At 46.5% G+C, this 14,704-nt stretch overlaps 1 protein-coding gene across 5 annotated transcripts in view; it reads right to left on the bottom strand.

The window, feature by feature from the left end:
* Window positions 1-14,704, bottom strand: part of PDE1C (phosphodiesterase 1C) — a 443,066-nt gene that overhangs the window by 72,232 nt on the left and 356,130 nt on the right. For all 5 annotated transcript variants that reach the window (XM_064443899.1, XM_064443901.1, XM_064443904.1 and 2 more), the window contains exons 11-13: window positions 6,192-6,293; window positions 4,747-4,867; window positions 1,609-1,690 (exon numbers count right to left, since the gene is read on the bottom strand). In XM_064443899.1, the coding sequence (XP_064299969.1) occupies window positions 1,609-1,690; window positions 4,747-4,867; window positions 6,192-6,293 (305 nt within the window). The remainder of the gene's footprint in view (window positions 1-1,608; window positions 1,691-4,746; window positions 4,868-6,191; window positions 6,294-14,704) is intronic.

Consider the following 14,704-nt stretch of genomic DNA (forward strand, 5'->3'; position numbering starts at 1 on the left):
TTTGTCTGAGAATCTAGCCTACAACTTTGAAAGCCCTACCTCAGCAGACAGCCAGAAAATATAAGATGTTTTGATTTAACAAAGGAGACATAACAGAAAGACACTGCCAGTATGTGCAGCAGACTGAGAAATAAAAATTTTATAATGTTAGAAAACAAGACTTATACAGAGTAGCCTATTAATGTCAATGGATTACTAAACTGCACAAATCTAATACAATAACAAATAGTATATGACTAAATAAAGCTGCCTTTGCATACTGATGAGTGCCTCTTTTATAAGGTGGAATTGTGTTGGTGATGGTTTAACTCATCATTAATTTTGCAGTGGCTTGACACAAGGGACATTGGTGCAGAAGTCTCTTGGCTCTCCTGGTCTTCCTGAGCAAAGGAGCACAAAAGAGGACAGGGAAAACTGGTCTCCAAGCACACACAACTCTGCGTAGAGGGACCCTGTGGGAAGCACAACTCCTTTTCCTTGTAAGGAGTGAGGGGCATTTGTGAAAACTGATAGAAGGGATGTGAAAGAGAAGTGTCTACATGTGCTTCCCTCCACACCAGCCAGAGGGAGATAGATTTTATCTTCTCCCACCACAGCAGCAGGTGTATTCTGTCCAGGAGTCCTCAAGATGGGTTTTAGCTGAGACTGCAGCACTTCAAGTTTGCTGATGCTTCCCTCCACCGAGCTGCTGGCAGAACACAAATGTCATCAGCAGTTGCACTGCGCTCTAAACACATTTCCACTCTTCTGGGAGTTGCAGAAGAGTAAATGCTACGAGTGTGGCAACCACGCTAGGCTTGCATAGGGCTTTTCAAGTTCAGATTCTTGGCTGAACTGTCTAAACTTCCGAAGGCAGAAAAATCTGTGATGGGGTCCCTTGGAGAATGGCTTGCCTAATAGGAACAATTAAATAATTTTAAACAGAAACAGCTCTTGGTCACAGATACGAATCTGAACTTTCTTGGGTTCAGGGATATCTTTGTCTTGTTCTTTGAAATTTCATACTTCACGTTTTTTGTTTGTTTTCCTTTAATACATTCTCTCTCTTTCTGCTTCTGGACTCAGTTGCCTCATTTTTAGGGTCCACGTTATCTTTCTTTTATTATTCCATTTGGAACCCCATTCTCCAGTTGTGGTTAGATCACATTCTTCTGTCTATTTCACTTACTTCCTAGGTATAAAAATCCACCCACAAATCCACTATTTCTGTTGTCCTTTTTTGCTCCCAGCCTCCTGAACAGTTTTACTTCACTTAGCCCCTCTTGTTTTCTCACCAAATACCAGGCTTGCTGCCTCATCCTTCTACTACTTCTATGAGGCCATGTGTGCCTCATCTTCTCAGCTCAGAAAACTACGGAGTAGCGTCATAACCAGGCACTGTAGTCATCTCTGCAGACACATCAGAGGTAACTTGGTTACTGCATGGAACCACCACCATAAGTTCAATGGCTCCTCAGTTCTGAATTTTTGATCTGGGGAAAATAATGCCATTGTGGTCTATTCCTCTCTTTAGCATAGCTCCAGACAATGAGAGATCACCATGATCTTAGCCCTGCAGGGAGGAGTAAGTTATAAGATGCTACTTTGCATGCACCAAAAGGGACATACCTATTTGAGACTGAGCAACCATAGTAGACTTGCGATCACAGAGGGGAGAGAAGGGAAGCCCTAGTTCTGCTTCTTTGTCACCCTGGAGGAACAAAATTGAGAAGAAATAAGAAAAAGACAAAACATATTGCACTTTGATATCTTAGGTCATGACTGTAAAAGCCTCTCATTTTACCTTCTTTAATTAAGTTTTTCTTTTGGTTTTGTTTGTTTGTTTGGGGTTTTTTTAACATAACTTCTGGAAAAATTGAGTCTGGCTGGAAAAGTTGTAGTCTGAACACAAGCTGGTAAATTAAGCATCTTGATCCCAGTGAATCTCTCTTCAGAGCTTTCCCTGCCTGCTTGGTACTTCTATGCACCAACTAAAAATCCACTTGAGCACAAGAACTCTTCTCATAGCAGTTCCCCAGAGAACTCAGCAGAACTCAGTTCTCACAGCAAGCCTTTCAAGAGAAAACATCAGTGTCAGGACTGATTTTTCTGGGCTTGCACTTCTTTGCGTATTTATTTTAGTCTTTCAGATTAAAAATTAACAGGTCATTGGTGGACAGATGTAGATTACTTTTTTCTTCCAAAGGAAACACTGACATTGTCAACATTTTATGTAAGTGCTTAAGTACAGAAGTCCAGACACACTTTCCATCCCTCAGAACTGAAAGTCCTTTTATAACATCACAAGATGGTGCAGAAGATCAGGTGTTATAACCCCATTTTTTTTCCAGTCTTTCAAGCTGCGTATTCTCAAAAAGCCCTTGAACTTGGTTCAGTCACTCTATAACATCTTGCTTTATGCTGAGAAGATCTATAGGATGACATAGTTGCAATACTCCCCACTGAGCATTCAAATTTAAATAGCCTGTTAACTATACTACAGAATCAATTCCTTAAATCAGCAGCTCACTTTAACTGTGCTGAACTTCTTGCCAGTGTTCTGACTAATGTCAAATGGAAGCTAAAATAGCCAGCAAACTAATCAGCAAAAAACTCCTGTAGGCATAAGAAGAGCTGAATTCTTTTTGTTAATATAACGTACGTGAAATGGGGGCACAAGTCCTGTTAGAGTTTTGGGTGGATCAACAAGCAGCAATATTCTTCTATTGCAGAACAATTCTGTTTTATGTTAGGAGTCTGATATACAAATACCAGGGTAAAACAAAAACCAAACACAGAAATATTTCCAAGTGACGTTACTTTACTACGTCTGCTGTATCTCTCAGGAGAAACATCTCTCAGTGCCAGCTCTTACCTAATCATCATTCTTCTCTTACTCCTTATGCCTCTTAAAAACCCCAGTGCCTAATTCTCTTCAGGAAGGAACCTGACTGCCCTTTTGACTACTCAGAAACATAGTCGACTTCTTCTAAGCTGTTTGGGCAGCTCCGTCATGGCTAGCTAAAGTGCATTAGTAAAACAAATAAATTGATGCAACATGTTTGCTTTAAGAGATGCTCACCGTAGCTGCTGAATGTAAACAACGAGTATTGTACTCTGAAGCATCTTTCACACCTACAGCATGGTTACTGAGTGTAGGAAGACTGTGCTGCATCACAAAATACTTGGAAACCAATAGGGCTGGGGACCTGTACTGGTGTAGGCTAAGTCAGACTTTATGGCTCAGCAGAGCACATAACAGAAAGGAGAGGAGAGTGTCTGAATGTGAAGAACATAAGGAAATAAATACCTAATATGAGGCCAGCCCAGTTTCTTATCACGATGGTCCCCTCTGGCTAGTGGTACTTCTCAGCTTGTGAGAAGAGTGTGTGGTCTTGTTCTGCTGTCAGGTAGGGATGTATTTATTGATCTAGTACTAAATAACTTCAGTGTACACAAGTCTATGCTTCATGGTAAGCTTAAGGGTTTTTCTGAAGAGGAAATTAACCCTGCATCTGAATTTGGAACTATAATACAAGCTTTACATAAAGCTTTATCTAAAAATGGAGGCATTTTTCATTCAAAACTAAGGTAGGATTTGTTGGCTGAAATTAAATTATTCATATGAAAACATAAAATAATAATTTTGCCTTCATTACATGTGTAAAACAGATCAAAACTTGGGCTTTTTGTGGTCTCATATCTAGCTAACCTTAATTCCCTCACAAGTCTTTAGGGGGATTCAGCAGTGGTGTATTTTAACACATTTAGTATAATTTTGAGCTAGAAAAGCATAAACATGCACAGAGTTTTCCCTAAAAAGTATGTAAAAATCATCCTACTTCATGAGCCTCCTGTGTGACAACACAGAGACAGCTGCAGGTATGATTGACCTGCTTCCGCCTAGTAAACACATTCTTGGTTTGATAAACAAATTAAAAAATTCACTTCAAATCAAATTCTTGCAATGTCCTTATTACAAAGGGATTCCCACAATGCCTTTAAAAACAGATGCCATTTTAAAAAATTGTCAAAACTTTTTAAAAATTGTAATATATTTTTTCTTTTTTGCATTCAGATTTACTCCAAACATTAAGTTATTGAACTTTGGAGGGAAATTAAACACTTAATTTTCTGCTCAGTTTAGTAATTCATATTGGTGAAAAGTATCCTAAACACTCCTAAGTGCTCTGTTTACTTTTACTTTTTTTTTTTTTTAAAGGCAGCTCTTTAAATGCTTTTAATTAGTCACTTGGGGAGCTTACAGCTATCAAATGGAGCTTAATGATTTGTCTAGATTTGTGGGTCTGTCAACAGGCAGTCCACTGTGAGCTATAAACTATATCAGTTCACTTCATCTAAAGTAAGGGTAATGCATTTTTCACATTTACCCCAACAACATAAGTACAGTTCTATACAGCTGCCTAAATCTGTGTTCTACACCTAAGCAGAACATCGCATATTTCATATTTTGCTACTGTGAAACATGTGTTATCTTCCCAAATTAGAATTTCTAGTATGCAGATAACATCTATAACTATAGATAACATCTGTATCTATAGGCAGTGTATCGGACACTAACTTCCCCAAGACGCATAACAACCAGTGCTACTGGGGCCAGATGAGAAAGCTTCATATCATTTAGGAGGTTCTTGAGAAAATCAGAGAAGGAGGAAAAGATCTGTGTTCATATTTTCCTACTTCCTTGTCCAATCCCACAGAGTCCCTCTGTGCTGCAGAAATGCAGAGGAACTTCCCTAGCTTTACCTGTCTGAAGAACTCCTCTAGCAGAGACATGGTCCAGCGATGATGGAGATCCCAGGCCTTGGCTGGATGACTGATATCTGCTGTATGCAACAACAGTGATAAGGCTTTCGGCTTGTCAATTCTGAAAACCCAAAGGATCAAACAAATTAGTTATCTGCTCTTTCAGTGGAGAATGACTAAAATCTCACCTAAGCAGGGAAATGAGGTCATTAGAATCTTTGGCCAGGATATTAATGGAATTATTTCTATGTTCATAAAATCAGACAACTATGAAAGATGGCCTAATTTCTCAAACATACACCACTCCTGTTGTAACAGAGACATTAAGAAGTGCAAAAAGAAACTTTGCTCGGCCTTGCTGAGCTCCTTTCCAGATTTGCTTGTGTGCACAAGCAGGCAGACAAGCTGCTGCTGTGCACACAAGAGCTGCTGTGTCCCCCATTTCAGCTGGGCTGCATTTTATGCAGCTCAAAAGAGAAGTTAGTCCCTACCATCTTACTGTAGTAAACAGTCAGGATCTGATCTCAGGGGCACTGGTGAGTCTACACAGTAACTGATAAATGTTTTACTGTTAGAAAACTAGTGTGAGGTCAGAAGGTGATCCTTGCATCTGGTTCCACAGAACAAAAAGGGCTGGCAATTTCTTAAAACCATAATGTGAAAGGCTAGCCCAAGAACCCAGTAAATAATGCTTTCTTGGGTTGGGTAGTCTTAGTTTTTAATTCCAGCTTTTGACTGACTGAAATCATTGGTAAGAGTTGTAGTTTCTGAGAGGACCAAGCAGCTAGCAACACTCTGGTCTGATACACGTATAATTCTGGGAGGCTCTGGACAGACCTGTGTCCAGGGTGAAAAAATGACCATCACTCAGAGCTTTCTGCAGTGAAAAAAGGAATTTTATGGGAAGAGCTGTGGACAAAATATTACCGCTCCCAGTGGCATACTGGGAAGAAGAAAAGGCCTTCCCCCTACCGCTCCATCTGTTATCTCCTACTCCTTCCCTCAGTCAAGTTCTTTTCATCCATCCTCTGGTCATGGAGCAGGCCCCTTGCAGAGGTGGCAGCTGATACCATCTGCAGAAGGACAATGCGTAAGTTGTGTTCTGCAGATCTTATAACCTTGAGTCATACTCAAGTTGTAGAAGTCACTCAGCTGGATCATGTCCTTGATGTTACCTGATATTCAAAGGGAAATGCGCAGGGAGGCTTATCCCGACATGGTGACCTTTGCAAGCTTTCGTCCATTAGCACAGACTAGAGATGTGTGTATAGGGGGGTGCCAGTCCACTCCTAAGCGAATTCATTCAAAATTCAACAGCAGAAAGGATCGATGTGGACATTAAAGAGAACGAGCGCCTCTAGAGAGGTGCTTTTGAAGTCAAACGCAATGGCAAAGAACCAGCTGAAATGCAGCCCCTCACTGCACAGTGTTGTGAAGTGACTCACCCTTCTGGCTGCTGCAAAGCATTCTTCATGGCTTTGATTTGCTGGAAGTGACAGGACATATCGGTGGCCAACACCATCTCAATCACTAGAGCTCTGAATTCCCTTTTGGATGGTATCATGATGAGAGGAGCAAGGAAAGAAAAACACAAAACCCAGCATCAGACACACTCCCGTTTCTTTTGTTATCTATCTGCAAATTATTGACAGCACTTCCGCCTTTGTATGTCAGTCTTTCCATTATCTCTCTTTCAGGGATGGGGAAGAGGATGAATGATTTTCTACTCAAACACAGGAATGGCAAGGCTGCAAATTAAGCTACGTGGCTAATCCTTACTAAAAGAAATTCTAGATGTTTTTAAAAGAGTGCATTAGTATCAGTATTCCTTTTTCAATTAAGAACAAACCTCTTAAATGGATTTCTTTTATAGGGCATTCTTAGAAGGATGTAAAAAGACTGTTTAAAGCCTCAACATGTATCAGGTAAACTTTTGAATCTGAATCTCTATCCAATTGACTAAAACTTGTTCATACCTCTGTTGAAAGCTTAGTCATATTATTAAAGGAAAAACAGCATGTTAAAAAAAATCTCTTACTATATATGATGCATATATGGAGTGAAGACCTTTGAGAACCTGCATTACTTCCCTGATATTATTAATTCAGACTATTCCTGCATGAATTTTTGTTAAGCAAACTTGTTTAGGATCCAGTTGAAATTTCTTTGAAGATAGTATGAATGTCCCAGAGATTTTAAAATACCAGAACATTCTGATCTAGCACACAATACAAATTTATTTTCTTTTTCTCTCAGTTCAGCTATCCACAGGCTAACAGAGGAAGAACAGCACAAGGTTATCATACCAGCTCAGGATTTGGGAGATTCAGAAATGGGTCAGCTTTCATTTAAAAATAAAAGTTACCATTCTTCTTTTCATGAATGTTTCATGAAGGACATGGTCTATTTTGAGCATGTCTCTTTTGCCTCTGGTAGCTGTGCTCAAGTTCCAGCCCCAGGCCACCACTGTGTAGACAGCCAAGGCTGCTGTGCTTCTCCATCCCACGGGTGGCACATAATGAGGCCTCCCTGCCAGGAGTTCTACACACACGTTAAAACAGCATCAGCTGGCCTCACTCTTCCCCCAGTATGCCCACCTCCTCCTCCCCACACTTATGTACAACCACCTGCATATCCAACAGCATTCAAGATGATTACATGGTACTTGAAAACAAACTTCTTGTAAATTATTTTGGATCTCTTTTTTTTTTTGCCAGTCCTGGTCAGTTCCCTGGTCTGGTTCGTTCCCAGCATCACAGACATCTCTGTCAATACAAGCAAGACAGGCAGGAGGGGAGAACCTGAATGCATAGAAACAAACTTTTAGAAGCTAAGATGTGGGAACAATTAGTGCTTGGGATTATTCCTGGGAAACGGCAGACAGTTCACTACATCCTCTGGAGTGCAACTCCATCGTAACAGTCTGCATGGGATACTTTGTGCATAGCTTATTACAGCAGGGATGCAAAAGCAAAGGGCTCGGCTCCGGCGAATGAGTCACTGACTTCAGTGCCAGCATGCACATACGCTCACAAGCACACAAATTCTGGTTTCCCTTTTAGAGATGTAAATCTGGGACATGCACATTCTCTGACCTCTGCACATATTTAGGAACACTGTTTCCTCTAAAACTGAGAGGAAGAATACTTCAGAGACATTCAGAAAGAGGGCATTTCAATACTGAAGAGTTCTTATTTGTCGCTTCCAGCATCAGGCAGCACAATAGCAGGGGACTTGGAAAGGTGTGTGGACCTGAACAATTTACTGGACATGGGTAACGCATGACAGAAAATCTCAAAAGACATACGCTAAAGGACGACAGGCTTGTGCATTTGTTGCCAGGTTGAGAGAAGGCTGAAACACTTCACAGAGAGAACTGAAGATAGATAGAAATTTTACCATCTCCTTGCTTTTGCAGCTCAGTCAGGTTGGAGCCTGGGATACACACAGCTGTCACTTTTTTGCTCTGACCAGCTTCAGTACTTAGTTTCTGCAATTGTCTTCTAAGTCTGAGGGAACTGCCTCTGTGCAGCTGGCAGAAGAGAAGGCTCAGGGCTGGGTCTCACCGGTGACCACAGCTGCCTGCTCGGAGCGGCTAAGGAAATGAAGCCTGACTCTTCTCAGAGGTGGTCTGTGCTGGAAGGACAAGAGACACAAGGCCCATGCACAAAGATGGACAAATCCCAGCTAAGTAAAAGAGAAAGACTCTCACCACAAGGGTGCTCAGACAGGGTACAGGTGTCCAGAGAGGCTAAGGATACTCCATCCTTTTCAAGGGATCCAAAATACACTGAACTAGGGCCCAGCCAACCTGACCCAACAGGGGCTGCTCTGAGAGAGCAAGAGACTGCAACGGAAACCTCCACAGGTCTCTCCCAACCTCTGCTTCAGGCAATTCTTGAAGGCCAGTCCTCCCCAAACTGCTGTCATCCACGCTAAAACAGCACTCCTTCATTCAAAGATGAGTCACAGCTTTATTGCTAAGAGACTCCCCAACCCTCCTGCCACACTGTGGCTGCTGTCCCATCGAGGGGACCCCTGGCCTGGCACAAGGAGGGGGCTGGAGCCCCAGGCACACACAGAGAGCTGAGGGGCAGTCCCGGTGCCTGACGGGCACCCTTTCTCTCGGGCAAGCAAAGTGGCTTCCCGGAATGGGGACTTCAGGGCCTCACTGGCCACTGGCCAACCACAGCAGCGTCCGTTGGTGACGTCACCAGCCAGCCATCCGGTACACTGGCAGGTACCCCTGCGGCTGGCCCACAGCTGGCTGAGCAGCTCGAGACTCTGACACCAAGCCTGCTTGGTAGAGGAGGACCCAGCGAAGCCAGGTGAGCATCCGTGGTCAGTGGGATGAGCAAGAAGAGGTTCTTGGAACCACCGAGGATGCATCCACATCCCAGAAAAAAGAGGTGGGCTGACGGGATGAGCAGCACCTGTGGCAGGTGTGTCAAGCCCATGGAGGTCGACCCACCAGGCAATGGCGACAAGTCCATGGAGGTGGATCCACCTCAAGAGGACAAGGAGCCCATGGAGGTGGATCCACCTCAAGAGGACGAGGAGCCCATGGAGGTGGATCCACCTCAAGAGGACGAGGAGCCCATGGAGGTGGATCCACCTCAAAAGGAGGAAGAGCCCATGGAGGTGGATCCACCTCAAAAGGAGGAAAAGCCCATGGAGGTGGATCCACCTCCTGCCAGGCTGACCAGGCACCACACCACCATGGCTGGGGTGCCTCCAGCCCCATGGCGCCCAGAGCACAGCAGGATCACCAGGGGCTCCCAGGGACCCTCCAAACAGCCAGCTCCCAACAAAGGGCACCACCATCGCCACCAGCACTAGCTCTAAGTGGAGCATCCGCACTGACATCGGGCAGGCTTGTCAAGGAAGATCACCCGGCTGTAAAGACACAGATGAGCCCTGCCTTCCTACCCCTCACCCACATCCCCCATCATGGGGGCATCTCCTCTGCCCTGAGCCCTGGGGAAGAGGCAAGGAGAGGGGCTGCCATTTTCTGGCCGGCAGTGTCGCAGCACCAGGAGGAGTCCCTTGGAGCCTGCTAGAGACCACCAGATACTGCCAGAGATCACTGGACACCACTGGAGACCCCCAGAGAGTGACGCAGACCACCAGAGACCATTGGAGACTGACGGAGATGAACGGACACCACTGGAGATCAACACTCTCCGATGATCTCCACTGGTGTCCAGTGGTCTCAGGTAGTCTCCGGCGGTTTCTGTTGCTTTCCAGTGGAGACTCCCAGAGATCATCGGAGAGCGTCGGAGACCAACAGACACCGCTGGAGATCATCAGAGAGCTATGGACACCACTGGAGACCACTGGAACCTGTTGGACTCCCCTGGAGCACCACCAAGGCTATTGGGGCCTGGAGGTGACATTTGTTCAGTCTGAGGATGAGAAAGCCAGTGGGGGGTGGCCATCCTCAGCTAGCTCTCGCTCAGCTGCTTTGGCAAGATTGGCCAATAAACAAGTAAAACAATAATACAAAACAATAAAACCCAAATAAAAAGACAAGAAAAGCCAATTTCAAAAGCAAAAAATGCTCTCCTCTCTCACTTGGCGCTTTTGAGGCTGCACACGGACTCCTGTGTCTCGTTCTGGTCCCTCCAGCACAGCAAAGACACTGAAACATGTCACGCGGGCCCAGCCCAGCACCCGTGAAATGGTCAGGGGCCAGGGTACGTGGCACACAAGGGCAGGCTGAGGGAACTGCTGCTGTGCAGCTGGCAGAAGAGAAGGCTCAGGGCTGGGTCTCACTGGTGCTCTTTCCAAAACATGATGTTGTTTTCATGACCCAATACCACATAGATAATCATCCTGTTTATCTCCCACATACACTTCACTATTGCTACTTTTGGTATTCAGAGGTATTTACACCTCGGTTTCCAATCAACAGCACTGTTTGGTTTGCTCCCACGTGGAGCCATGGAGCACACTGGCAGGTATCCAGCACAGGTTACTGGGGCCCAGGGCTTGCAGCAAACTGGGGAACACAGAAAACTGACAGTCTTGGTGCCCCTCAAGCACTCCATGTCAAGTTTGCTCTCTACTTCAGTAAAAACATGGGGGCTCTTTGGTTTGGTTTGGTTCGGTTCGCTTTGTGGGGGTTTAGTTTGGGGGGGGGGTGGTGTTGCCTTTTTATCCGCTACATCACCTATTGCCCTCTTACAGCAAAAAAGTCCAACCTGTTGCATCACTTACTCAACTATTTTCATGTCCTTCCACTCCTCTCTTTTTTAACACTTGCCTAGCTTGATGGTGCTCAGAGACAGAATACAAAACCCCATTCAGCACCGTGGAAACTTGGGCTAGAATGAAATAGCCCTCCTTCATTCACACGAGTTGCAGCTAAATTGCTGACGGACCAAGAAGGAGCAAGGCGGAATAAGGCCATTCCAAACATAGGCAGGCAGAAGGGCTGCTGCACTTGGGCAGCTGCACTTGGGCAGCTCTTTCCAACCGCTCATTTTCTGGAGCAGAGTAGCCCCCAAGGGAAAACTGCCCTTCTTCAAATGTGTGGAGAAAAATGGGATCCATTTGCTCAGTGTTATAATGCAATTCGCATTATAACTCAATGTGGTATGATTTTTACTGGCTACAGTGTTCAGTGCATTCTCATTGACTAACGGCCCTAAAAGCTGTAGTGACCAATTTAGGATCTCACAGCAGGTTTTGAGGATGCATCTGGATTAGTTGCAAATCTGACCTAATTCCTATTTATTTCAGACACGATCAGGAGCAACTGATTGAACTGTAATCAGAATCTGGCAGTCTGGATCAGATCTTGAGACAGACATGGCCTGGAGCCTTCCAAATATGTCTTTAGTAAACCTTGCAGTTCACAGGTACAGTTTACATTCAACACAGGAGACTCAGGACACGTTCAGAGAGGGCACTTGAGCATTTTACTCCTCGCAGAGTTGCAGCCAGGTCTGGCCTCAGAATTGAAATCAACGTTATTGTGGCAATTAAGGGACTGCAGAACGCAGACCATAGGCACAAAAGGTTGCTCCCGAGCGTTAAGCAGCTCGACAGTTGTTGAAACTGGCCTAAAGGACAGGGCAGGAGCTGTGCTACGCCTTCTTAGCTTGCACCTCTCTGTCCTAGGCTCCATCACACGCTACACACTGGCAGCAGCATTTCTTCAGGTTTCTCACTGAGCTGCACAGGAAGAGGTGCCATCAACATACAGCAGGGGACACAAGTATTGCCATGAGTGATGTTGACTGCCAACTTTTATGGGGATTTCGTACAGCCCATCTCTACCTGATCCAACAGGGGCTGCTCTGAGAGAGCAAGAGACTGCAACGGAAACCTCCACAGGTCTCTCCCAACCTCTGCTTCAGGCAATTCTTGAAGGCCAGTCCTCCCCAAACTGCTGTCATCCACGCTAAAACAGCACTCCTTCATTCAAAGATGAGTCACAGCTTTATTGCTAAGAGACTCCCCAACCCTCCTGCCACACTGTGGCTGCTGTCCCATCGAGGGGACCCCTGGCCTGGCACAAGGAGGGGGCTGGAGCCCCAGGCACACACAGAGAGCTGAGGGGCAGTCCCGGTGCCTGACGGGCACCCTTTCTCTCGGGCAAGCAAAGTGGCTTCCCGGAATGGGGACTTCAGGGCCTCACTGGCCACTGGCCAACCACAGCAGCGTCCGTTGGTGATGTCACCAGCCAGCCATCCGGTACACTGGCAGGTACCCCTGCGGCTGGCCCACAGCTGGCTGAGCAGCTCGAGACTCTGACACCAAGCCTGCTTGGTAGAGGAGGACCCAGCGAAGCCAGGTGAGCATCCGTGGTCAGTGGGATGAGCAAGAAGAGGTTCTTGGAACCACCGAGGATGCATCCACATCCCAGAAAAAAGAGGTGGGCTGACGGGATGAGCAGCACCTGTGGCAGGTGTGTCAAGCCCATGGAGGTCGACCCACCAGGCAATGGCGACAAGTCCATGGAGGTGGATCCACCTCAAGAGGACAAGGAGCCCATGGAGGTGGATCCACCTCAAGAGCACGAGGAGCCCATGGAGGTGGATCCACCTCAAAAGGAGGAAGAGCCCATGGAGGTGGATCCACCTCAAAAGGAGGAAGAGCCCATGGAGGTGGATCCACCTCAAAAGGAGGAAAAGCCCATGGAGGTGGATCCACCTCCTGCCAGGCTGACCAGGCACCACACCACCATGGCTGGGGTGCCTCCAGCCCCATGGCGCCCAGAGCACAGCAGGATCACCAGGGGCTCCCAGGGACCCTCCAAACAGCCAGCTCCCAACAAAGGGCACCACCATCGCCACCAGCACTAGCTCTAAGTGGAGCATCCGCACTGACATCGGGCAGGCTTGTCAAGGAAGATCACCCGGCTGTAAAGACACAGATGAGCCCTGCCTTCCTACCCCTCACCCACATCCCCCATCATGGGGGCATCTCCTCTGCCCTGAGCCCTGGGGAAGAGGCAAGGAGAGGGGCTGCCATTTTCTGGCCGGCAGTGTCGCAGCACCAGGAGGAGTCCCTTGGAGCCTGCTAGAGACCACCAGATACTGCCAGAGATCACTGGACACCACTGGAGACCCCCAGAGAGTGACGCAGACCACCAGAGACCATTGGAGACTGACGGAGATGAACGGACACCACTGGAGATCAACACTCTCCGATGATCTCCACTGGTGTCCAGTGGTCTCAGGTAGTCTCCGGCGGTTTCTGTTGCTTTCCAGTGGAGACTCCCAGAGATCATCGGAGAGCGTCGGAGACCAACAGACACCGCTGGAGATCATCAGAGAGCTATGGACACCACTGGAGACCACTGGAACCTGTTGGACTCCCCTGGAGCACCACCAAGGCTATTGGGGCCTGGAGGTGACATTTGTTCAGTCTGAGGATGAGAAAGCCAGTGGGGGGTGGCCATCCTCAGCTAGCTCTCGCTCAGCTGCTTTGGCAAGATTGGCCAATAAACAAGTAAAACAATAATACAAAACAATAAAACCCAAATAAAAAGACAAGAAAAGCCAATTTCAAAAGCAAAAAATGCTCTCCTCTCTCACTTGGCGCTTTTGAGGCTGCACACGGACTCCTGTGTCTCGTTCTGGTCCCTCCAGCACAGCAAAGACACTGAAACATGTCACGCGGGCCCAGCCCAGCACCCGTGAAATGGTGAGGGGCCAGGGTACGTGGCACACAAGGGCAGGCTGAGGGAACTGCTGCTGTGCAGCTGGCAGAAGAGAAGGCTCAGGGCTGGGTCTCACTGGTGCTCTTTCCAAAACATGATGTTGTTTTCATGACCCAATACCACATAGATAATCATCCTGTTTATCTCCCACATACACTTCACTATTGCTACTTTTGGTATTCAGAGGTATTTACACCTCGGTTTCCAATCAACAGCACTGTTTGGTTTGCTCCCACGTGGAGCCATGGAGCACACTGGCAGGTATCCAGCACAGGTTACTGGGGCCCAGGGCTTGCAGCAAACTGGGGAACACAGAAAACTGACAGTCTTGGTGCCCCTCAAGCACTCCATGTCAAGTTTGCTCTCTACTTCAGTAAAAACATGGGGGCTCTTTGGTTTGGTTTGGTTCGGTTCGCTTTGTGGGGGTTTAGTTTGGGGGGGGGTGGTGTTGCCTTTTTATCCGCTACATCACCTATTGCCCTCTTACAGCAAAAAAGTCCAACCTGTTGCATCACTTACTCAACTATTTTCATGTCCTTCCACTCCTCTCTTTTTTAACACTTGCCTAGCTTGATGGTGCTCAGAGACAGAATACAAAACCCCATTCAGCACCGTGGAAACTTGGGCTAGAATGAAATAGCCCTCCTTCATTCACACGAGTTGCAGCTAAATTGCTGACGGACCAAGAAGGAGCAAGGCGGAATAAGGCCATTCCAAACATAGGCAGGCAGAAGGGCTGCTGCACTTGGGCAGCTGCACTTGGGCAGCTCTTTCCAACCGCTCATT

The sequence above is a fragment of the Phalacrocorax carbo genome, chromosome 2 (genome assembly GCF_963921805.1).
Source record: "Phalacrocorax carbo chromosome 2, bPhaCar2.1, whole genome shotgun sequence".
NCBI classification, from domain to species: Eukaryota; Metazoa; Chordata; class Aves; order Suliformes; family Phalacrocoracidae; genus Phalacrocorax; species Phalacrocorax carbo.